Genomic DNA, 21,397 nt, shown 5'->3' with positions numbered 1-21,397 from the left:
TAGAGGGGGCGGGACCAACCCTAACGATGGCTGGAGGCTCCTTATAAGGCAGCGTCGGACAGGAGGCGGGAGTTCGGAGTAGGCTGGGCGGAGTCTGGAGGGGCGGGCCTGTTGCTCCCACGGCCGCCAGTACGCTCGTAGGCTCCAGCCTAGCACCTCGCGTCTTCTGGTATGACGGCTAGGGGTTGCTTCAACTCCCAAGCGAGATCTTTGTGCCCAATTCCTCCATACGTGTCCCTCAACCTGGGACCTTTTTTGCATATATATACCATCTCAATCCTCTCTGAGGGTCCCCCATCTCCAATAAATCACTAAACCGGCGAAATGTTCACCCCTTTCACCCTCGTCGGGGCTTCTTACCTCCAGCTTGCTCCCCCAAATCCAACCACGTATCCATCTCAGCCACCCCTTTTACCTGCCAGGATACCCAACACTTCCTGCTTTTCCCTCTTCTTCTCCTCTGTTCCCCTCCCTCCGTCCTACTAACTTTGGCCTTCCCTGAAAATTCCTGACTTCGCTCCCCACTGCCCTGTGTCGTCCCTCCCAGCTCGGGATCATCTTTTCCTCGGAGGGGCCTTCAGCTCCTTCCGCGTTACCTTTGTGTGCTCATATCCTGTACTTTCTAGATACCTCTCCTGCAAATACACCTGCACCCATTTGTCTCCCATCCCCCACCTCTCAGCCTTTTCACAAGCCCAGTCTCTCCAGACTCCTCCGTCAAGGTTAGCTGAAAATGACAGCCTCAGATTACTTAGTTAAGCACCGCCCCAGCCAGCCCTCCCAGCCACAAGGGGGTGCAGTCCGCCTTTCTCTTGCCTTCACAAAGAAGACCGCTCTAGATTCTGGGGTGGGAGGAAGGGGCGGGTCAAGGCTCGGGGGCCTGGGTGGGGTGTGTCCCAAAGGCTGGTCCTGGCCGGGAGGAGCGAGGGGGCGAAAGACCATAGAAACGGTACTCGGCACCAACCACTCAGAGTAGTGGAGGGGCGGGGAGGGCAGCAGGAGGTTATCCTCTAGTTAGTGCCCCTCGTCGGACCACGTGATTGAAGAAGTCCCGCCTTCACCCTCCTGAGCCAGGTGTTCGAATCCTGTTTCCAGAACTGGGCGTCTCAGTACCGCCGGCGTGAGGCGCCAAAGGCCTAGTCCTGGGGCTCATGGCGGCGCCGGTGCGTCTGGGCCGGAAACGTCCGCTGCCGGTTTGCCCCAACCCGCTCTTTGTACGCTGGCTGACCGAGTGGCGGGACGAGGCAGCCAGCAGGGGGCGCCGCACACAATTCGTGTTTCAGAAGGTGGGTGCCAGCCCGACCTTATGAGGACAGGTGCTGGCGGAGCCAAACGACCAGGCCAGCCCTGACCCGGTACGGTACCCCCTACCCCGCCAGGCGCTGCGCTCTCTCCGGCGTTATCCACTGCCCCTGCGCAGCGGTAAAGAAGCTAAGATCCTGCTGCATTTCGGAGACGGGCTCTGCCGGATGCTGGACCAGCGGCTGCAGCAGCACCAGTCATCTGGTGGTGAGCTCTGGGGGCAGGGGTCGGGGTTCCCTGAGTCTCCCTGAGGTGCAGCCTCCGTAACCACGTGGGATACCTTAGCTTCAAGCTCCACTCTCCTGTCCAAGTTGCTGTTTGACCCAGGGCTCGGTGCTGGCTCTCGTAGAGCCTCACCGCTCTCACCTACCACACGAGCTGGCAGCGTCCCAGATCCTCCCGCCTGCTGGATTCCATGGGGTCCAGGGTTGACTCTCTTCTCCCGCAGGTGACCATGCCCCAGCTTCATCTGGAGCAAAGAGTCCAGCCCAGGAAGGACCACCTGCTGAAGTCCAGGACTCTTCCATGCCAGTGAGGATGGGGCAAGAGGAGTGGAAGGGATTGTGGGGGCACCAGGAGTAAGATTTTCTGGCTTGGGGGACTAGCAGGCCTGGGTCCACATCTCCCCACCAGTGATACCTGGCCTTGGGCAAATGACTCATTCTCCCTCATAGCTAGTTTTCTCATTTGTAGATGGGTATGCCTGTGTTGATTGGTGAGAGAGTCAGTTCTGTGATCAAGTTATTTAGGGGGCCAAGCCCAGTAAGTTGTGGGGGTTGATATTACTGAGTTTTCTTGTCTTACCACCTCTGTCCTGCAGTGGATGGTAGAACTGAGACTGGAGCGGGCCGATTACACCATCCCACAAGTCTCCACTGTCTCATCCCAAACTTGCAGGCGATCATCCCATCATCTGTCCTGTTTAACAAATCTGGGAACTGAGAGGCAGCTGAGTGACTTGCCCAAGGCCATGCGGCCTACAGAGATAGAACCTGAACCTCAGCCCTGTCAGGGATTCAGTCTACAACGGCTGGCTGGCTGATTTTCATATTCAAAGTCCTTTGTATCTTTAAGGTTCTGGCCCAACCCAAAGCGGGAGGCTCTGGCAGCTACTGGCCAGCTCGGCACTCAGGAGCACGAGCAGTACTGCTGCTGCTCTATAGGGAACATCTGGTGAGTACCTAGCTATACTGAGTCAGGGAACCAAGGCAGTGGGGCGTGAGGCTCTGGGAAGGGATTGGCCCAGGCACGGAATCTGCCTTGGTTATATTTCTGCCTTGGTTACAGAATCCTAGTGGCCACAGCTTCCTAACCAAGGAGGAGCTGCTGCAGAGGTGTACCCAGGAGGCTCCCGGGGTGAGCACTGAGGTGGGGATGGTTGGGACCAAGTGGCTCTGGATCTGACCTTGAGCCCACCAGAGGCTGCCCTTCTCAGGAGCTAGCAGTGGCATGGGACCCAGGGAGCTGGACACATGGTGGCACCAGGTGCTCTCTAACAATCACCTCACCTATGGACAGGTAGCCCCTGGGAGTGCTCGATCCTGGCCAGCCCTCCGCTCCCTGATCCACAGGAACCTGGTCTTCAGGACACAACAACCGGCCAGGTGGGGCCAACTACAGGGGATGCAGGAGGCAGGGAGGGGGAACATGCATGATGGTCTGAGTGGGGTCTGCAGTCACCCAGCAATTCCCAGGCCTCATGCTGTTGAGGTTGGGGGAAAGGGGAGGCCTTATCCCCAGGACCCCACAATGTTGGAATACTGGGAGGGTGTGAGAGACTGAGCAGTGAGGGCGAAGAGGAAGAGGTGCGACAGATTATCAGCGGAGCGGAAGAGCTTTGCTGGGGACATGGCATTTGACACATTTTAGAATTCAGAGGGTAGAGATGCAGGAAAAGCACTGCAGGGAGGAGGGAACAGTATGAGCAAAGTTGGGAGGAAGGAAAGTGTCTGAGACGTATTGCAGACCTGAGGGATGGCCCTGGCCATCCAGAGGGCAGTGATTAAAGGAGCAAGAACACAGCCTGGGGGGTGATGGTGGAAGCCACTGGACTTAATTGTGCAGGGTCACCAAGAGGGTGTGAGGCCTGCCTAGCTGGGGGCAGGCAGGAGAGCCTGCCAGATATGAGCAAAGAAGGGAGATCTGTGTTCGTGTCTTCTACCTACTAGGTACTCACTGACCCTGCAGGGTCTGGAGCTGGCCCAGAAGCTGGCCGAGTCAGAGGGCCTGAGCTTGCTGAATATGGGTATCGAACCAGAGGAGCCCCCTGGGGACGAGCCAGAAGTGCCAAGATCATTCTCCGCTGAGCTGTGAGGAGGGGAGAGAGGGAAAGGGGGGATGGAGAGAAAAGGGGAGCACGGGGTCCCAGAAACGAGGCCAATACCCCACCTCCGTCTCCATCACCTACAGCTGAGCTGTGGCTGTCTCACTTCCACTGGGTTTGGAGGGAAACTGCCCTGGCAGTGGGGTTCTGGCCTCACACACACCAACGCCCCCCCCCCTTGTAGTGGTGCCAGTGAAGGCAGTGTCCAGCAGCCACAGCTGGAGCTGAGGCCTGGAGAGTACAGGGTGCTGTTGTGTGTGGATGTTGGCGAGACCAAGGGGTGAGTGAGGTAGGGGGAAGTGAAGGAGAGGATGCTGGCGTGGCACTGGCCTGCCCTGACCTAAGCCTCCTGCCTTGCGATTCCAGGGCGGGGCACAGATCAGAGCTGATCCGCCAGCTGCAGCGGCTGCACGTAACCCACACAGTGCGCAAGCTACACGTTGGGGACTTCGTGTGGGTGGCACAGGAGACCAGGCCCAGAGACCCGGGTAAGGGCATGGACAGGCAGGGCAGGTGGGTGTCAGAGGCAGGACCTGGTGGGTGGGGGGACGTAAGCCAACAGGAGCCTACTTGGCCTCTCGGCAGCGAGACCTGGGGAACTAGTCCTGGACCACATCGTGGAACGCAAGCGGCTGGATGACCTGTGCAGCAGCATCATCGATGGCCGCTTCCGGGAGCAGAAGGTTCCTTTGCCGGCCTCACCACACCCCCTGCTCCCTTCCTGTTCTCGGGGCCTCTGTCTCAGCCAGGAGGAATCCAGGGGACTTGCAGGTGGCCTTGAGGCAGAGCTCCCACAACTGCAGCCACACCCCACTAGAGCTGCTCCAGGGCAGCCCCGAGATCAGCCCCCCTCGGGCCCCTCCAGGGGCACAGCAGGTGCGCAGGGCATCCAGCCCCTGCAGTCTGGCATAGACAAGGAGTGCAACTGCAGTGGCTGTAGTGAGTGTGAAGGGAGGGTGAGCTGTGGGGCTGACCCCAGAGTCAGAGGCCACGTACAGGCAGAGAGACTGGAATGGGCATCATCCAAAGATGGTAGACGGACTTTGCATGCACGAGTCACAGCATGAACAAAGGTGTGGAGGCTGCTCTGAGACAGCGAGAAAGACTAGGGAGGCCAAGGAGGTGAATCGTTGGAATAGGGTCCCGCTGGCGATACTGAGTGTGATATGACAGATGGCCCCTCAGAGGGACATCCAGGCCTGACCCTCCTGTCCCTCTTTCCGCCTCCCCAGTTCCGGCTGAAGCGCTGCGGCCTGGGGCGCAGAGTATACCTGGTGGAGCAGCATGGCTCAGTGCACAACCTCAGCCTTCCCGAGAGCACGCTGCTGCAGGCTGTCACCAACACTCAGGTGAGCTGGGAGGGCAGGGCCAAGCTGGCAGGGACCCCAGCGTCCGTTGCTCGGCTTGGGCCAGGAGCCACCTTCCTCTGTTGGGTCCTCTTCCCCAGGTCATCGATGGTTTCTTTGTAAAGCGCACAGCAGACATTAAGGAGTCAGCTGCCTACCTGGCCCTCTTGACACGGGGCCTGGAGAGACTCTACCAGGTGAGCAGGTATACCTGTCTGGCAATGGTCCCTTCCCTGGGCCCTGTGCTTCCCCAAGGAAGGCGAGGGAAGTGAGATCCCTATTTCTCAGGTTGACCCACAGGCCTAGGATTGGGTGAGGACTGGCTGGGGGGGTGGCTTCCCTAGAGCTCTGGCCTAGCCTCAGTCCCCTCCCTTCTCCTCTCAGGGCCACACTCTACGCAGTCGCCCCTGGGGAATCCCAGGGGACCCCGAATCAGGGGCTGGCCCCTCCCCAAACCCTCTCTGCTCACTGCTCACCTTCAATGACTTCAACATGGGAGCCATGAAAAACAAGGTACTGCCCCTGCCCAGCTCCTCCTTACGGGGTCCAGCCCTAAACCACTCCTAGCACAGCCCTCTCCTGACCCCAGGCCCAGTCCGTGAGGGAGGTGTTCGTCCGGCAGCTGGTGCAGGTGCGAGGAGTGAGTGGGGAGAAGGCAGCAGCCCTGGTGGATCGGTACAGCACCCCTGCCAGGTAGGCCCCACAGAGCCCTTTAGGGGTCTACTGCTCTTGTTCTCCCTGCATGGAATTCAGCTCAACCAGGGCTTTGTGGGGGGTCTGGTCCTGTGAGGGCTGTGCAGACCCGGAGACAGGCAGACTCAGCTGAACCCCAGGAGCTCATGGAGGTTGGGTGGTGCCAGCCTGGGCCAAACAGTATCTCAGGTATGGGGGGGACCCACAGGAGGGAGGGAGACATTCCACCTGGTGCAGCAGAAAAAGGCATCCTGGAGGAAGGGGTTGGGCCATAAATACTGGGTCAAGAACTTGGAGAACATTTGCAGGAGTGTGAAAGGAGGGTGAGCGGGATGGAGCAGGGCCTTGAATGCCAGGCACGGGAACTGCAGCAGTCGCCCTGACTCCTTGAACCCATGCTGACCCCTTCCTGCCTGTCTCCCGTGACTTTGGCCTAAGCTGCTCCGATGGGCCAGCAGTCAGCCATTGTCAAGCATTAGAAACTCAAAACGCCCCACCCCACCCCCAGCCTACTGGCCGCCTATGATGCCTGTGCCACCCCCAAGGAGCAGGAGATGCTGCTGAGCACCGTCAAGTGTGGGCGACTGCAGAGGTGAGGCAAGGGACAGACCCGGAGAGTGGCTAGGGCCAAAGTTTGCTGCGCCTGGGACCTGACCCTTACGAGCCTCTCTTTTTGTGCAGGAATCTGGGGCCCGCTCTGAGCAGGACCTTGGCCCAGCTTTACTGCAGCTACAGCCCCCTGACCTGAACTTTGCCATAAGACAGACCCCAACCCCCATCTTCCAAGGTTAGCCAGCCTTTTAACCAATATCTTTTAGCCTTACAATAAAAATCTAAGTGTTTGCAGCTTCACGTGTTATGGAGGAGATGCCAGGCCCTAGGGCCTTATAAAATATCCAGGCAGGAACTAGGGAGCCCATTGGGTCCGATCGTTTTTAAACTGAGCTCCTCAAGACCTCAGGGTTCCCTAGTGGAGTACTGAGACTGGCAAGGAGCTGAAGTCGGTGAGGCGTTGCAAGTGTGAACCTAGTTTATGTCATTAGCGGGTCCCTGATAAATAAAATTTCCTTGGATAAAAGGTTCTGTAGCGTGGGGGGGGGGGGAAGTTTGACAAGCACTAACAGCCTAATTGCCTCATTTTATGGATTGGAAAACTGAGGCCCAGGGAGCTACCAGGGTTTGTCCAAATTGATAGTTTGAGGCCAAGCTGGGATTGAAACCCCTCAGGGCCTTCCTGGCACTGTCTGGAGCGAGCTTTCTCAGGCTCCCAGCAAACCAGCCAAGTCCATATTTCTGCTGGGATCTAGTCTGCAGCCTCATTACCTCCTCCCTTCTCAGGATGATTCTGACGCCTCTGGTCCGTAGACCAATCCCAGCCTTGGGGACACAGCTCCCAACTCTTGTCAATGGGTCCCCCTCAGCCTGAGCTGACTCCCCCTTTTAGGTGGACTTGGCCCACCTCCCACAAGCCTGGCCCTTTTCCCCCGTCTGGGGTTCACTAGAGTGTTACCCACCTACCTCAGCCATCAGGACTCCTTCTTTCTCCCTTTATTGCCTTTCTCTCTCTACCCTTCACAATAGCATCTTCCCTTTTAGCAGAACAGTCATTCCTGAGCTCCAGGCTCCTCGGCTACAGGGACCTCCCCCTCCCTGAGGGATCCCCCCACTCCTCAGAAGGTGTAGGCCCCAACGAAGACGGTGAGTCTCAGTACTGAGCTGGCCCGGTAGCTCATGAGGGAGTTCATGGTTACCATCTCGAGGTCCAGCACATACTCCCGGGGGCCCGTCACAGGCCGGGCGAGGACCAGCATGGCGCTGACATTGTTGATTTGCTGCAGGGCACAATGGGTGGGGGGACATGTAGATTGCATCAACCTACGTGCCAAGACCCTCCCCCAGCATTGCCTCCCTGCCCCATGTTTTGTACCCACAACCAGTTGGCTGTGAAGTAGAGAGAGAGCCCTGGCCAGGTCATGACCCCAGGCTCTCATCCAGCTCCATGACACCCTTAGCATTCCTCCTGCACCCAGGCTCCTGCCTTCAGAAATCTCCCACTGGTGCTCTTCCCACCCTTTCCAGCTAGTTCTTTTGTCTAATCAAGGTCAACTAATGATTCAGAGCCAGGTTTGAGACTTTGCGGAATGGCAGTGCCTTCGGTGACTTGGAGCAGGCAGACAGCCCTTCAAAGCATTCCATTTCAGGAAGAGAAAACCAGCACTGATACAACATGAGCCCTTGCGCCCCCTCCCTGTGTCACACCTGGACCCCTCCCTCCTAACAGCTCCACCAGCTGATTCTCTGACTCTAGACCCCTGCCCCTGCACCAACCCCTGCTGCCCCTCTCTCCAAAACCCAGTTCCACTTGCTTGCCCTTAGTGGGCCTCTCCTTTCCGTCCCTGTTCTAAGGCTTAGGACATTGAGGCCAGATATGTAAACCAGTGGGGGGACTCAAACCCCAGTCTCTGAGTGCCTGGTGCAAATTGCATTTAACAATCTGTAGTTTGTACCAAGGGAATTTAGAACACCCCTACCTTTCTATGGAAATTCTGCCTCCTGGGGGCGGGGCTTTGAGAAGAGGCGGGGCATGGTGGCATAACCGAATCTCCCACTTAAGGTTTCCTGGAATTCAATTTTGGATTATGCGTGTCATTTGAGGGGTGGGGTTAGGGGAAAGCTTACCCTAATATAGAAGTCCCCCTGCGAGTTTCCAGCACGGATCTGAAAGGCATTGTAAGCGCCGGGATAGACAGAGGTGGCTTGGATCTGGAAGACGTCGGCGGGCACACTTCGCTCCGAGGTGATGCTCATGTAACGGTGCACTATGGACGAGGGCTGCTCCCGGCACAGGGGGTTGGACGCCGGACAGAGGCAGCGACTAGGAACCCGAGATGGAGACCCAAATGAGGTCCTAGCCCATTCCTCAAATTTGGCCCACCCCCAAAATTAGGGATCCCGAAAGGATCCTCCCACTTATAACAGCGTGCATGGTTTAGTCGAGAAGGACTATGATTCCATTAGCCCTCAGGACACTTGCCAGTCCTAATAGATGCCAGCCAGCCCCAGAGCCCCCTGGGATTTGTAGTTTAGGTGGGGGCCTGGCGTCAAGTTGACTCACTTGTCAGACACCTGGACATAAGGCTCCACACAACGGTTGGTGTCCACACAGCGGTAGCCCCCATAGAAATTGACACAGGTTTGGGCTTCAGAGCACTGGTGTGCGCCGGACTCGCACTCGTCAATGTCTGTCAGGGGAGAGGGGCTGGAACCTGGACGTCAGGCCAACCAACCCCTGACACCACCCTGCCCTGGGCAACCTGTACCTTGGCAGAGGCGTGTGGCCAGCAGTTGGTAGCCCTGTGGGCAGTGGCAAGAGAAGCGACCTGGCTCGTTAACGCAGCGGTACTGGCAGAGGTAACTGGAGTAGCTGCACTCATCAATATCTGAGGGAGAGTGGGGATGAAGACTCTGGGTCAAGGGAAATCCTCTCAATTCAGTCCCATAAACATTTACAGAAAGAGCGTAGCCCCATGCTCGGCTCAATGGGAGAAGACAGAGGAGGATGAGACAAGACGGGTAAAGCACAGTATGGGGACGGGGGATTCAAAGAAAGGTCTGATCAGACTGCCCAGCTCACAGACCTCTCTCTTTGTCCCAGGACTGGAAGACAAAAATAAATGAAAGCACTAGGAATCCAGGGGCTTGGCTTTAAATCCTATTGACTGAGTTTTGGAAACCTCAATTTCCCTGTCAATAAAATGAGTAGGTTACTTTCCGTGCCAATAGCACTCTCACAAATATGGCGAATGTTCCTAAAACCTACCAGACTGTAAGAAGTGTGGCAAGCACCAACCCCACAAAGTGACACAGTGCAAGGGCAAAGATTCTCTGTATGTGCAGGGAAAGAGGCGTTATGACAGGAAGCAGAGTGGTTATGGTGGGTAGACTAAAGTGATTCTCTGCAAAGATTGTCCTGAGGCTTGAATGTGTTGAGCTGTTGAGCCCACCTGCAGATCTAAGAGAATGCTGGCTATTAAAAGATGCAAGCATTTTGAACTGGGAGGAGATAAGAAGACAAAGGGCCAGTTCTAAGCTTCATATTTTGTCATGAAGACAATAAAATCTTGAGGATAAAAAAAAATGAGTCAGACTAGCTGAGCTTTGAGGGTCCAGTCTGCTCTGGTTTTCAATAACTTGCCCAATTCCTGCAACCTACAATCAGCCCTGGCACACAGTCACCTCCTGCGAGGCAGGAGCTGTGCAGGCAGGAGCCAGGTTTCCTACTCTGGTGGCCTAACTGAGCCAGGTACCAATGGGGCCTTACTTGGCAGCAAAGCATAATATAAACAGGGGACGTGGCCAGATGACATGAAATGAGGTCGGGATGGAGCTGTGGCCTCATTTCACCCTAGCTGTGTGACCTTGGGCAAGTCACTTAATCTCTCTTCATTGAAGGACTTCATGTTTATTATTTTCTTACGATCCTCCCAATAAATCTTGAAGGAGATATTACCGTCCTCATTTTGCAAAGAAAGGAAAAAAATCATACCTCACAGGATTGTTGGCAGGATTAAATGAGGCCAAGCATGTAAGTGTCCTGCACAGGACAGTGTCTCAATAAACGGTGTTCCCTTTAAAGTGGTGCTGCTTGGGACTTGAAGCCTGTCTCTTGTCATTTTCCCACTTAATCCTCAAGACCACCCGTTTTACAAATGAATAAATGGGTTTGGAGAGAAGAGGCATCTCCCTTAATCCAGGATTTGAACGCAGGTCAGTCTGACTCCCAGGGAGGGGGGCACCCACATCCCCGTTCAGTCTCCCCACTGAGCTTCAGTGGGAACCTAACTGCTCCCTTCGGGGCCTTCCCACCAGGCTGGGAGTTCTGCAACCAGCAGGGGGTGGAGGACATAGGAGGTACATGGGTGCAGAATGGACGGGGCATGGAGGCATCAAATGGAGGACTGGGTGGCAGGAGGCGCAGCATGACACAGGGCCTGGGGGACCAATGGAGGAACACTTGGCAGGGGTGGAGCTCTCACCACTGCAGGAAAAGCCATCCCGGTGCAGTTCGTAGCCCTGATGGCAGCGACACAGGAAGGTCCCATAGGAGTTAAAGCAGCGCTGCTCGCATGGAGCCCCCATGTCACATTCGTTCACATCTGGGGGTGCCAGGAAAAACAGGAGAGGAGTGAAAGCTGAGGAGCTGCCCAGAGCCCCCATTTCACCTGCTCACCTGGGCTGGTCAGAAAGGGAGCTCCCCACCCCATAACAGTCTGCCCAAGACTCAGGAGCCTGGCCTAGCCCAGCCTCACCCACACAGGAGCGGTTGTTGGGCCCCAGCTGGAAGCCTGGTTCGCACTGGCAGCGAAAGGAGCCAGGCAGGTTCACACAGCGATGCTGGCAGTAGCGGTAGCGGCACTCGTCTATATCTGGGATGGAGGCAGGAGAAGGAGGGCAGAGGGCAGAAGTCAAGTGGGGCCCCAGCTGGCTGGGACTGAAGACTTCACCACCCATATTCTTGTCTGTGTCTGGGCACTGGGCTGGGTTAGGTCAGGCAGGACTCACACTTACACCCATATAGTGCTGTGTCTGGTGACAGAAGTGGCAGGGGATTAGGGTGAGCCCTGGGGGTCGGTTGGAATGGGGGTCAGGTGCTAGGGTGAGAGCTAGGCCAGGGGCACAAAGTAGGGACTAGAGAGCCCATCCTGGACTCACCCACACATTCAGGCCCAATCTTGCGGTAACCATCAGGGCAGGTGCACTGGTAAGAACCAGGCAGGTTGTGGCACTGCTGGCTGGGGCGGCAGTCGTGCAAGGCCTGAGCACACTCATCCACGTCTGCAGGAGATACCACTCAGCCCCTGCCTGCAAACCCACGTACCACCCCACCTGACAGACACCTCAATGTTGGAGGACACAGGTCAGGAACCACTCCCATAGGCGTGTGGGGATATACCCCCAAAACAGGAACACATGGATTTGACCCTCCCAACAGCACCAATAACAGTCCACCAGCCTGAGAGCCATTGGGAAAGGCACCCCTAACCTGTGAGACCCCATGCCAGGGCAGCACAGGAAACAAGGTCCTACCCATACTCCTAGGAGCACTGATTCCAGGGCCTTCCTCCAAGGCCCATGGTGCCCAAGACTGGGGCCAGATCAGAAAGGGGGCAAAGGCTGAGAGGTAGGGCTCTAGCAGTGTGTCTGCAACAATCGAGGGGAGGGTGCCAGAGGCTGGCTGGGGCAGTGGGACAGGATCTGGGGCCACCTGTGGCAGGCCCCACACAAAGTGACAGTCTGGGGGAAGGTCTGGATGTTTTCCCAATGGTCCTAAGGAGGCTTTTGAGCAAGGGAGAAACGTGAGGTGTGAGTTTTTAAGATGCAGTGAGAGACACTTGGTAGGAGGAATAGAAGGCGCCAGGGCAGCGTTCACTCACCCACACAGCTCTCTTGCTCATCAGGCTCATAGCCTGGTGGGCAGGGGTTCGGGTGTTGAACAGGTGGCACTGGTGGTGGTGGGCCCTCGCCATGTAGGTCGTTGATGACGGCAGCCGAGCGGGGCAGGCACAAGTAGCCCCCATAGTGGTTGATGCATTTCATTTCCCCCTTGCAGGCCTCGGGGATGGTCAGGCACTCGTTGACATCTGCAGAGAGGGGCCTGCTGGGCACAGCCAGTCTCCTGGGCTGGCCATGGAGGGGGTGGGAGGCAGGAGCCCAGCTCGGCTTTGTCTAAGCTGTGTGACCCAGGCAGGGCCTTCCCTCTGTACTCAACAAGCTAAGGCTGCCTGCCCAGGACACCTCCCCAAGGCCTGCCAGAGCTGACGGTGGGGTGGCTGTTCCCACAGTCACCCCCATTCTCTTGCCCTTAAGAAAGTCTCTATCCTTCCCCAAAGCTGTGGCCCTGATTCAGACCAAGAGTGATGTGCAGGCCTCCTTACCCACCCCCGAAGACACTGCCCTCCTAGGATGTGATGGGACAGCTGGGTAGGAGAGTGATTAGAGAAGGTGCTCCTCAGGGCAGTGCCCTGTTGCTTTCCTGCCTACTGAGAGGTGGGGGCAGGGTGCTTGGGTTTCTCTGAGAGGGAGGGGCCGGATGGCTTCTCCACCCCTAGCTAAGCTGGCCCCCAGAGAACCAGAGCTGGCCTCTACAAAGCAGAACTGGGTAGAGAACAGGCCATTGGGCTCCCGCTACAGCTCTTGGAGCTCGGTTGCAATCCCCTTCCCAGTTCCTGGGGGTGGGTCAGTCCCCCAGGCACACTCACCCCGGCAGTGCTGGCTGTCGGGGTCCCACTCATAGCCATCTGTGCATTCCTACAAGGGGACCAGTGGTGGCCAGTGTTCACCCCCTGTCCCCTCCAACTCAGGCCAAGACTAGGGCCCTGAGCCTGGCCACCCTCCCGGGACTGCTCCAAACAATGGCCCCAGCTGCTCCACCAACCAGAGAAGGGGAGAATTTTCCCCAGCAGCAGCCACCCCAGGATCCTGGTCTCTGTGTCCCTGCCCAGCCCATCCCAGGCCAATGGCCCCACGGTCCCCACCGTGTAGCTGTCGGGCTCCTCCGAATCCTGGGGAGACGCTGCCCCCAAGAGCAACAGCAGCAGCGCCCAGAGCAGTAGAGACCCGGGGAGGCAGGAGGCGAAGGGGAGCATCCTGGGGCTGGGAGGTGGTGGGCGGGGGTCAGGGCGCCTCTGCCACGGCACCCCCATTCCCTGTACCAGGACTCAAGAGCCCTGGCCCCAGCCTCCTCCCGCTCGGGACCGTACTTAGGGCCCCGGAGCCTCCCAGGGCCGTGGGCCGACTCCTCACGCAGGCCAGGGTTCGGGGCCCACCCGCCCGGGGCCGCCCCGCCCCCGCCCGTTCCTCCAGTGGCGCAGGCAGAGGAGCGCAGGCCTCTTGGCTCCTTGCTGACGCCGACACCGCGGAGACTCCGTTTCGTGCCCTCCCCCCACGGACAGCCACTCACTTGGGCCCGCGACGCCCCCGCGGCCCACGGCTCCGGCGGCTCGGCTGGCTCCGACAGTGCCTGCGGGCAGACGGACGGACGGACGGCGCAGCTCCCTGGATGCGCGGCCCCAGGAAGCGCCCCCCGCCCGCCCGCCGCGGCGCGGCCCACCCCGGCGCCTCCGCCCGCCCCTCGGCGGATTCCTGAGCCCGCGCCAGGGGGAGGGACCCCGACCCCCCGCTTCTCCGCCCCTGGCCGGCCGCAGGCCCCCACCCGGTCCCCCGCGGCGCCGCCCGGAGCCGCCTACCGGCTCTGGGCCAGGGTCCCTTAGCGCTCCATCCTGGGGGCATTGGCCCTGATGCCATCCCCCCGACACATCCAGGAGTCCCCAGGCCCTCACTTTGTGCACCCCAAATTGTCATTCTGCGCACCCAGACCCTACGTAACTTGCACCCCCAGAATTCCATCCTGTGCACCCACATCTTAATGCAGGGGCCCCCAGACTTTTCTGCGCTTCCAAGAATGTCAACCTAATACTGGGGCTTCCAAGTCCTCAATCTAGATCCTCCAGAATTTTATTCTGTGCACCCGGACAGTCACTCTGGAAATACCAAAACTTCATCGAGGGTCCCCAGACCCTCGCCCGAGGACAAGACGCTCCCAGGCCCAGAGTGCTTCATCTCTGTCCCCTCTTTCCTCCATCCTCAGGGCTGTTTTCAGCCAGGTGGTCCCTTCACTCCAGGACGGCGTCCCTCGAGCCCTCGGTCCTCGAACCTACAACAGTTTGAGGGCAGGGGCAGCAGTTCCTTTTTGGCCCAGAATGAATGGAAGCCCCTGTAAAGGCGGGCAGGGCTAAACTCAGGCGCGCAGGACGCTAGGGTCTCACGCCAGCCCCATCCCCGCCCTCACCCATCCGAGTCCCCCACCTCCCGGGTTTCCGCCTCCTTCCGCGAGTGGAGCAAGAGCCTGTGGGGGAGAAGTTTGGGCGGAGCTGGCTCCCAGGAAGGGGCGGGGCCTCACCCTGCCCACGTCTCAGGGCGGGGCCAGACGGGAAAGGGCTGTGTGTCCAGGGATCCCCAGCCTGGGGGCAGACGGCGTGCGGGAACTGGCGAGCCCCCCCTTTTCTCACCCCTGTTTACCCTGATGATCGCCCAGAACATAGCCCCGCCCCGGGAGGGAGGTTGTGCCGGGGAGGGACAAGCCAATGGGTCCCAGGGTGAGACCTTGGCATTCACGGTGACCTGGAGAGTGTCTCCCCTACCCCCAAATCCTTCCCAGCTGCTTCGGTGAGGAGGCTAAAAATAATAAAACCGAAAAGACAGTCAATACCAAGTGTTGGCAAGCATATGGAGAAATCAGAACCCTCATACACTGTGGGTGGGAATGTAAGATGGTGCACCCGCTTTGGAAAACAGTTTGGCAGGTCCTCAAAATGTTGCATGACCCAGCAATTTCACTCCTAGGTATATACCCAGGGGGATTGAAAACATGTTCACACAAAAAATCTGCCCACACTGTTCATAGCCACACTATTCATAAGAACCAAAATATACAAATAACCTAGTGTGCATCAACTGTTGAATGGATAAACAAAATGTTTATGAATGGATAAAAATACGACGGAATATTATTCAGGCATAAAAAAGAATGAAGAACTGATATGTGCTACAATATGGATGAATCTTGAAAATATTACAGTAGGTGAAAGCCAGATGCGAAAGGTCACATGTCCCATTTATGTGACACATCCAGCCAGAATACGCAAATGTGAGAGACACACTAAATTAGTGTTTGCCAGAGGAAAAGGGCACAGGGAGTGACTGTTAATGGGTGTGGGGTTTCTTTGGGGATGATGAAAATTCTCTGAAATTAGTGGTAATAGTTGCACAATTATGCAAATACACTAAAAAGCATGGAAATACACTTTAAAAGGGTCAATTTTATGGTATGTAAATTACATTATCTCAATAAAGCTGTTAGTTCGACTCCCGCAAGGGATGGTGGGCTGCTAACAATGGCAACTGGAGCTGGAGCTGAACTGCGTCCTCCATGACTACAATTGAAAGGACAACAACTTGACTTGGAAAAAATCCTGGAAGTACACACTGTTCCCCAATAAAGCCCTGATCCCCTTCCCCAATAAAATCTTTAAAAAGAAAATAATAAAATATTAGCACTTAATTATCAAGATCGAACCATTCCAGACATCAGCCTGCACCTCCCACCTCCCCAATCCTCTTGCCCAGCCAGGGCAGGGGTGCCATTATCACTCCATTTCACAGATGACAGAGGCTGAGATTTGTGTAGGCGCAGCCAGAATGGTAAGGACAGGATTGAACTCAAGTTCCTCTGACTCCAAGACTTTCCGGGCTCTTTGCCCCACAGTAGAGCATTAAGGACCCACCATTTGAGGCCCTACTCTGTGCCAACCAAGGTTAAAGGTGCTCCAGAGTGTCGTTCCAATCAAAAGCATTGTCACTGCCACTGAGAGATGAGAATCCGAGGCCCACAGGGGAATGGCTGGGTGCACAAGCTGGTGTCTCCACCTTGGACCTGAACCTCCATCTTTGAACTATTCGGCCTGGGTGCGCCTGCCCCTCCAAATGGCCTCCTCAGCACACCTCTCCTGACCTCTGTGACCCTAATGACTTTCCCTGTCTTCTTCCCTTCTGCACTGGGTCACAAGGCCTATCTTGGTGGTCTCTCTCCCACCACGTTGCGAGCTCTGCCCAGGCAGTGAGCCCCGGATGCCCCAGGGCCCATGGCCCAGGCCTCGTGGGATGCCAGGCAGGAACTGCAGGATGAGCAAGGGAATGAACAAATGAGTGATGGAGTGGGGAAGTCCATTCATTTAACAAATGTTTACTGAGTGGTCACCATTGACCAGACACCAAGGACACAGCACTGATCAAAAAAGACCCAAATCTCCTTGTCTTCTGGGGCTCACATTCAAGGGAGGGAAGGAGTGAATCAAAGAGGAAGGCCAACCAGCCCCACACCTCCTCCCCCAAATTTCCACAACCCTAACCGCCAGAGATTTTATGACACCCTCTTTGGTGCCCACACTGGGACCTCCAGCTTACACGGGCTTAGTCATGTCCCACACAAGCCAAGGCCAGCTTGGGGCACATGACTGTGATCTAGAACCACAGAGCCAGGTACCCCTCTGTGCATGGTCTGTCTACCGCACTTTAGTAAAGGCAGCATGGCTCTCGTTGCCAAATAGAGAAGTCCCTTGGCTTACTGGCTGGGGTGGGAGTGAGGGTGTGCAGCAAAATGGACCCTCACAGCTTTGGGGAGTTTCCCAATGAAAGAAGAAATGAGGTAGGGAGTGCATGAATAAATGAATGCCAGGATCAGAGCCCTCTTCCCTTCCCTTCTCTCCCATCCCCATGGGTCCCCGAGAAAGCCAGCTTTTTTCTCAGCCATCTCTTGCTTGGACACTGGTTCCAACCTGGGGGCTCATAAGGGAGATCCCCACCCAAGGGCCCTAGAACAGAGGCAGCAGCACCAGGGGTTAACACCCCTGCCCAGCTCTTGGTCTCACAGGCTTTGGCCTTGATCTGAAATGCCTACCCTACCCTGCTATCTTTCTGCCCTGAGGCCCACTCAGACCCCTCATCACCATCCCCAGATAGTTAAAGCAATGAGGAAAAGGAGGAGGCAGTAGCTGCTAGTTGCTGTCCCCTGGACCTTGCACTTTCCTGTTTAAAACCCATGACAACCAATTATTTAGTCAACACCCATCGAGCTTGCCCCATGCCTGGCCACATCCTGGGGGCTGTGGACAGAGGTGCATCAGATACCTCTGGTGTGGTTGGAAAGGAGATGAAGAGAGCAGGCGCAGGTACAGCAGGGGCTCAGGGGGCTGCAGGTTACACCAAAGGATGGAGCAGCAGGAAAGTTTTCTGGAAGGGGTGACCCCTGCGCTGACTGAGCTTCGAAGGATGAGCTAGAGTACTTCCCACGGGGCACTGACCACCCTCTATCCGCACCATTGTCAAGGGCCTGAGGCCCCCTTCACTCCCTGGACTTCTGTTACAGCACTGATGGCCGTCACTGCCCTCTTAGGACGTACCTCCTCCTGTCCTGATCTGTCTCTCCTTAAGGACAGATCCATTTCTGTATCCCAAGAATTGCCCAGAACAGGGTGGGCAGAGAGCCTCTGTTGAATACAGAACAAGGGTTGGGTGGGGAATAGGTGGGCAGAGGGCGCTGTAGGGACTAGAGCCTGAAGGCCTCTTGCTTGAGGGGTCGGCCTCCCCCGCCCAGCATGGTTTCCCTTGTGGTCTCTCCAGCTCCACCCTCAGCCCCTCCAGCTTGGTCTGCACAGCTTCCTGCCCCCCAGCACTCTGGTTGTCAGCACCATGGCACTAACTGTCCATCTCTCCTGCTTCCTTGCACTGTTGGTGGCAGGCCTGGCTCAAGACATCATGGGCTCCCGCAGGGGCCAGGTAAGTGCCCACAACCTGTTCCCCGTACCCTTCCTGCTGCAATCCCCAGGCCTGGGGCTCACCCCTTCAGAAACTGTTGTGTTCTCATTTCTCAGAGGGAGAAACTGAGGCAGGTGACTGATATACCCAAGCTCACACAGGGAGACAGCGCAGCTGACCCCCTAGTCCAGTCCTTGCCTGGCGAAGAGCCCAAGTGCAGTCCCAGCAATGACTCCCCACCCAACCCCCTCCCTCACCAACCTTGGTTTCTTCCAGGACCCAGGTCCCCAGCCACTGAAGCTGAAAGAGGTCTTCACTTTGTTCCAGATCCGGTACAACCGAAGTTACTCGAACCCAGCAGGTATTATGGAATCCTTATATCTCTGGTCCAAACCCCCTCCTCCCATTTAGTAGATGAGGACATCAAGGCTCAGGGCGGGGAATGGGCTTGGCTAAGGCCACTCAGCAGGCCAGCAGCAGGGCTTCCCAAATGCACAGGTGGGACAAGGCCATTTTTTACTGTGAACCTGGAGGGAGGTGGCAGCTGTGGCGTTCTGCCCAGTCCCAAAGAATCCTTTGCATCCATAGCCACTTTCCTGTGACTCCAGGCAGCGAGCGGGCAGATCACCATCTAGTCCTGAGTTCATTCAGCAGGAGCCCAAGGATACCCATCTTGTCCCGAAGCTGGGGGTTCCTTCTTCTCCCCCATGAGTTACCCTGCGCTCTCTGGGTCTCATCTCCCTTAGGGAGATCATCTATGGGCATCTTTCAGCCCATGTTGCCCATACCGTGGACCTGTACCCCATCCTGCCCCCCCAACCCCCACCATGTTCCATCTCCAGACCTGCGATCAGAGGTGTCAAGTGGAGGGGGAGGTGACTGGGTAGGAAGCCAGTCTCCGACCACAAACCTTTCCTTCTGAGTCACTGCCTTCAGACCCTTTACTCGCCTTCCTCCCAGGTGGGCAGTTGCCCCCTTCCCACTTCCTGGGAAAACCCAACCCCACGTGGGCTGGAGAGCTGCTTCCTTGGCCCACGTATCCTCAGTGGGGCCTGCAGGGGCCACAGGAAGGGAGCCAGTGCTCATCTGAGCGAGCGTGGGAGGAAGCCCAGCCAGTGGCCACTTCCTGCCCCATGGGGCTGGGGAGCCAGTCTAGGATGAACCCCTTTTGGTCCAGAATATGCTCGCCGCCTGGACATCTTTGCCCGCAACCTGGCCGAGGCTCAGCGGCTGCAGGAGGAAGACTTGGGCACAGCCGAGTTTGGGGTGACTCCATTCAGTGACCTGACAGGTACTGGGACACCTCCTGGCCCCTCAGTGGTGGGTGGGGAAGCAGAGCCTTGTCCAGGGATTCTGGCAGATGAATAGGACAGACCCTTGGCTTTCGTTTCCCAGAGAGGGATCCTGAGGACCAGAGGCCAGAGTGGTTGTCCCAAATTACAGGGAGCAGGGACAGGCACTCTGCAGGCCTGTGTGCCAGCCCAGCTCAGGGCCAGGGCAGCAGGAACTTGGTCTCTTAGGCCTCAGCACCCTTGCCTTTCTATCTACCAGCCTACTATTCAAATGGCCAAGGATATGGATGGCTGGCGTGGGAGAGGCAGAATATGGGAAAGGAGGGGTCAATGTTGTGACCTTGGTGGTCCCATCTGTCCCCCAGAGGAGGAGTTTGGCCAGCTCTATGGGCTTCAGAGGGCAGCTGGAAGGGCCCTCAATGTGGACAGGAAGGTAGGATCCGATGAGCGGGGTCAGACAGTGCCCCCCACCTGTGACTGGCGGAAGGCAGCTGGTATCATCTCACCCGTCAAGGACCAGGTACCTACCTCCGCCCAACCTGGCTCAGTTCAGCCCCAGTGGTGAGAGGGAGGAGAGAGGCAAGGCCTGGATCCCTTACCTAGCTCCTGTCCTCTTCCCCATTAGAAAAACTGCAACTGCTGCTGGGCCATAACAGCAGCGGGCAACATCGAGTCTCTGTGGGGCATTACATTCCAAAAGTCTGTGGAAGTCTCCGTGCAACGTACGGCTGGGAGAGGGGCCATGTGTGACGGGGGGGGGGGGGGGGGTAGGGGGGGCTGGGCATGGGGCTTGGTCACCTACATTGCCCCTTCTTGCACCAGAGCTACTTGACTGTAACCGCTGTGGGGATGGCTGCAAGGGCGGCTACATCTGGGACGCGTTCATAACCGTTCTCAACGACAGTGAGTGTTGGGCCTCACCGGGTGGCTGTGGGTGAGGGATGTTTTGGAGCTGAGTCTCCTCCTGGTGTTGTGTATCTCCAGGCGGCCTAGCCAGCGAAAAGGACTACCCATTCCGGGCGACCAGCAGAACCCACAACTGCCAGGCCAAGAAGTACAAAAAGGTGGCCTGGATCCAGGACTTCATCATGCTGCCGGACTGCGAGCAGGGTGGCGACCCAGGGGAGATGCGGCTAGGGCGGGAGACGGGGAATGACAGAGGCAGACAGACCAGACTACAGATTGAGATGGAAGGATACAGGGTGGGGGGCGGGAGGGAGAGAGACAGAGACACCCATAAGCTGAGAGCAGGGCGCATAAGGAAGACTGGAGCTGATGGCACCTTCTACCCCCAGGAATTGCCCGGTACCTGGCCACCGAGGGCCCCATCACCGTGACCATCAACGTGAAGCTATTGCAGGTAGGATATGATAAGGAACGGGGTAGGGACATATAGGGGAGGGAGCCCCAGACTCAGGCCCCCTGCCCCTGCCCCTGCAGCACTACCAGAAGGGTGTGATCAAGGCCACGCCCACCAACTGTGACCCCCAGCATGTGGATCACTCTGTCTTGCTGGTGGGTTTCGGTAAGTGCAAGTCGGTGGAGGGCAGGCAGGCGGCCACATCCCAGTCTCGTCCTCACCCTCGCCCTCGTCACTCCATCCCATACTGGATCCTGAAGAACTCCTGGGGGGCCAGCTGGGGTGAGGAGGTGAGTGCGATCTACTGGGGGAGGACAGGGCAGGACAGGCCTCTCCCTACCTTCTGGCCCTGATATCCCCTAACTTTCTAGGGCTATTTCCGGCTGCACCGAGGGAGCAATGCCTGCGGCATCACCAAGTTCCCAGTTACTGCCCGAGTAGTCAAACCAGCTAAGAAGCAGCAAAAGCTAGTTTCCTGCCCTCCCTGAGCTCACCCCTCAACTCTCCTGCTATGCCAGAGGCCTCCTTGCTGGCGTCACCCCAAAGCCTTTGCCTGTCCTCCCAATCATCTTGCTATGGGTTGAATAAACCAAGACAAGACCCCGTCTTCTAAGTGGACTCAGCTGGGTGGGGAAATAGACAGGGAGAGCACAGACACCACTCCCTGACACATCCTAGCCCCTGCAGCGCTGACGTACACACATATCCT

General features: G+C 57.2%; 3 protein-coding genes and 1 pseudogene across 8 annotated transcripts; 3 read left to right on the top strand and 1 right to left on the bottom strand.

Annotated features, from left to right (window-relative positions):
* The first annotated feature begins 505 nt into the window (after positions 1-505).
* On the top strand, positions 506-7,218 carry MUS81 (MUS81 structure-specific endonuclease subunit). 4 transcript variants are annotated; one of them, XM_033119559.1, is made up of 16 exons: positions 506-1,286; positions 1,380-1,509; positions 1,751-1,833; positions 2,377-2,475; positions 2,590-2,658; positions 2,821-2,906; positions 3,471-3,611; positions 3,810-3,905; positions 3,992-4,113; positions 4,211-4,308; positions 4,858-4,974; positions 5,073-5,168; positions 5,356-5,484; positions 5,567-5,664; positions 6,173-6,256; positions 6,346-7,218. In XM_033119559.1, the coding sequence occupies exons 1-16, from the start codon at positions 1,152-1,154 to the stop codon at positions 6,410-6,412; spliced, it is 1,650 nt and encodes a 549-aa protein (XP_032975450.1). In that variant the 5' UTR covers positions 506-1,151; the 3' UTR covers positions 6,413-7,218. The 4 variants fall into 4 exon arrangements, with proteins under 4 accessions (XP_032975450.1, XP_032975452.1, XP_032975451.1 ...); XM_033119558.1 differs by having other exon boundaries at positions 508-1,286; positions 5,561-5,664; XM_033119561.1 differs by lacking the exon at positions 5,356-5,484 and having other exon boundaries at positions 5,561-5,664.
* On the bottom strand, positions 7,198-14,149 carry EFEMP2 (EGF containing fibulin extracellular matrix protein 2). 3 transcript variants are annotated; one of them, XM_033119562.1, is made up of 12 exons: positions 14,084-14,149; positions 13,625-13,684; positions 13,200-13,317; positions 12,924-12,972; positions 12,099-12,305; positions 11,377-11,499; positions 10,974-11,090; positions 10,701-10,820; positions 8,985-9,104; positions 8,780-8,906; positions 8,344-8,539; positions 7,198-7,496 (listed from the first exon to the last, which is right to left on the bottom strand). In XM_033119562.1, coding segments are annotated over exons 1-12 (1,401 nt in total). In that variant the 5' UTR covers positions 14,086-14,149; the 3' UTR covers positions 7,198-7,334. The 3 variants fall into 3 exon arrangements, with proteins under 3 accessions (XP_032975453.1, XP_032975456.1, XP_032975455.1); XM_033119565.1 differs by lacking the exons at positions 13,625-13,684; positions 14,084-14,149 and adding an exon at positions 13,425-13,443; XM_033119564.1 differs by lacking the exons at positions 12,924-12,972; positions 13,200-13,317; positions 14,084-14,149 and adding an exon at positions 13,911-13,983.
* Positions 9,461-10,043, top strand: LOC117030015 (60S ribosomal protein L36a-like; annotated as a pseudogene).
* A 1,581-nt stretch (positions 14,150-15,730) lies between the features above and the next one.
* On the top strand, positions 15,731-21,287 carry CTSW (cathepsin W). Its single transcript, XM_033121750.1, has 10 exons — positions 15,731-18,057; positions 18,313-18,397; positions 19,214-19,327; positions 19,694-19,848; positions 19,954-20,050; positions 20,151-20,231; positions 20,313-20,438; positions 20,624-20,688; positions 20,769-20,978; positions 21,060-21,287. Exons 1-10 carry the CDS (start codon positions 17,971-17,973, stop codon positions 21,174-21,176), a joined length of 1,137 nt encoding a protein of 378 aa, XP_032977641.1. The 5' UTR covers positions 15,731-17,970; the 3' UTR covers positions 21,177-21,287.
* The last annotated feature ends 110 nt before the right edge of the window (positions 21,288-21,397 follow it).

The sequence above is a fragment of the Rhinolophus ferrumequinum genome, chromosome 11, assembly GCF_004115265.2.
Source record: "Rhinolophus ferrumequinum isolate MPI-CBG mRhiFer1 chromosome 11, mRhiFer1_v1.p, whole genome shotgun sequence".
NCBI lineage: Eukaryota > Metazoa > Chordata > Mammalia > Chiroptera > Rhinolophidae > Rhinolophus > Rhinolophus ferrumequinum.
Note: the sequence above shows the minus strand (reverse complement) of the source record. Positions and strands in the feature narration are given on the sequence as shown.

Excerpts from the sequence above, each read along its gene's own strand:
- EFEMP2 (XM_033119562.1), bottom strand. Across the intron at positions 12,306-12,923 it reads CGACAGCCAGCACTGCCGGG|ATGTCAACGAGTGCCTGACC; the intron begins GTGAGTGTGCCT and ends CCCTCTCTGCAG. Across the intron at positions 11,500-12,098 it reads TGAGCAAGAGAGCTGTGTGG|ACGTGGATGAGTGTGCTCAG; the intron begins GTGAGTGAACGC and ends TATCTCCTGCAG.
- CTSW (XM_033121750.1), top strand. The coding sequence starts at position 17,971 with ATGGCACTAACTGTCCATCTCTCCTGCTTCCTTGCACTGTTGGTGGCA. Across the intron at positions 20,051-20,150 it reads TGTGGAAGTCTCCGTGCAAC|AGCTACTTGACTGTAACCGC; the intron begins GTACGGCTGGGA and ends TTCTTGCACCAG. Across the intron at positions 20,689-20,768 it reads TCAACGTGAAGCTATTGCAG|CACTACCAGAAGGGTGTGAT; the intron begins GTAGGATATGAT and ends CTGCCCCTGCAG.
- MUS81 (XM_033119558.1), top strand. The coding sequence starts at position 1,152 with ATGGCGGCGCCGGTGCGTCTGGGCCGGAAACGTCCGCTGCCGGTTTGC. Across the intron at positions 2,659-2,820 it reads GTACCCAGGAGGCTCCCGGG|GTAGCCCCTGGGAGTGCTCG; the intron begins GTGAGCACTGAG and ends ACCTATGGACAG. Across the intron at positions 6,257-6,345 it reads AAGTGTGGGCGACTGCAGAG|GAATCTGGGGCCCGCTCTGA; the intron begins GTGAGGCAAGGG and ends CTTTTTGTGCAG.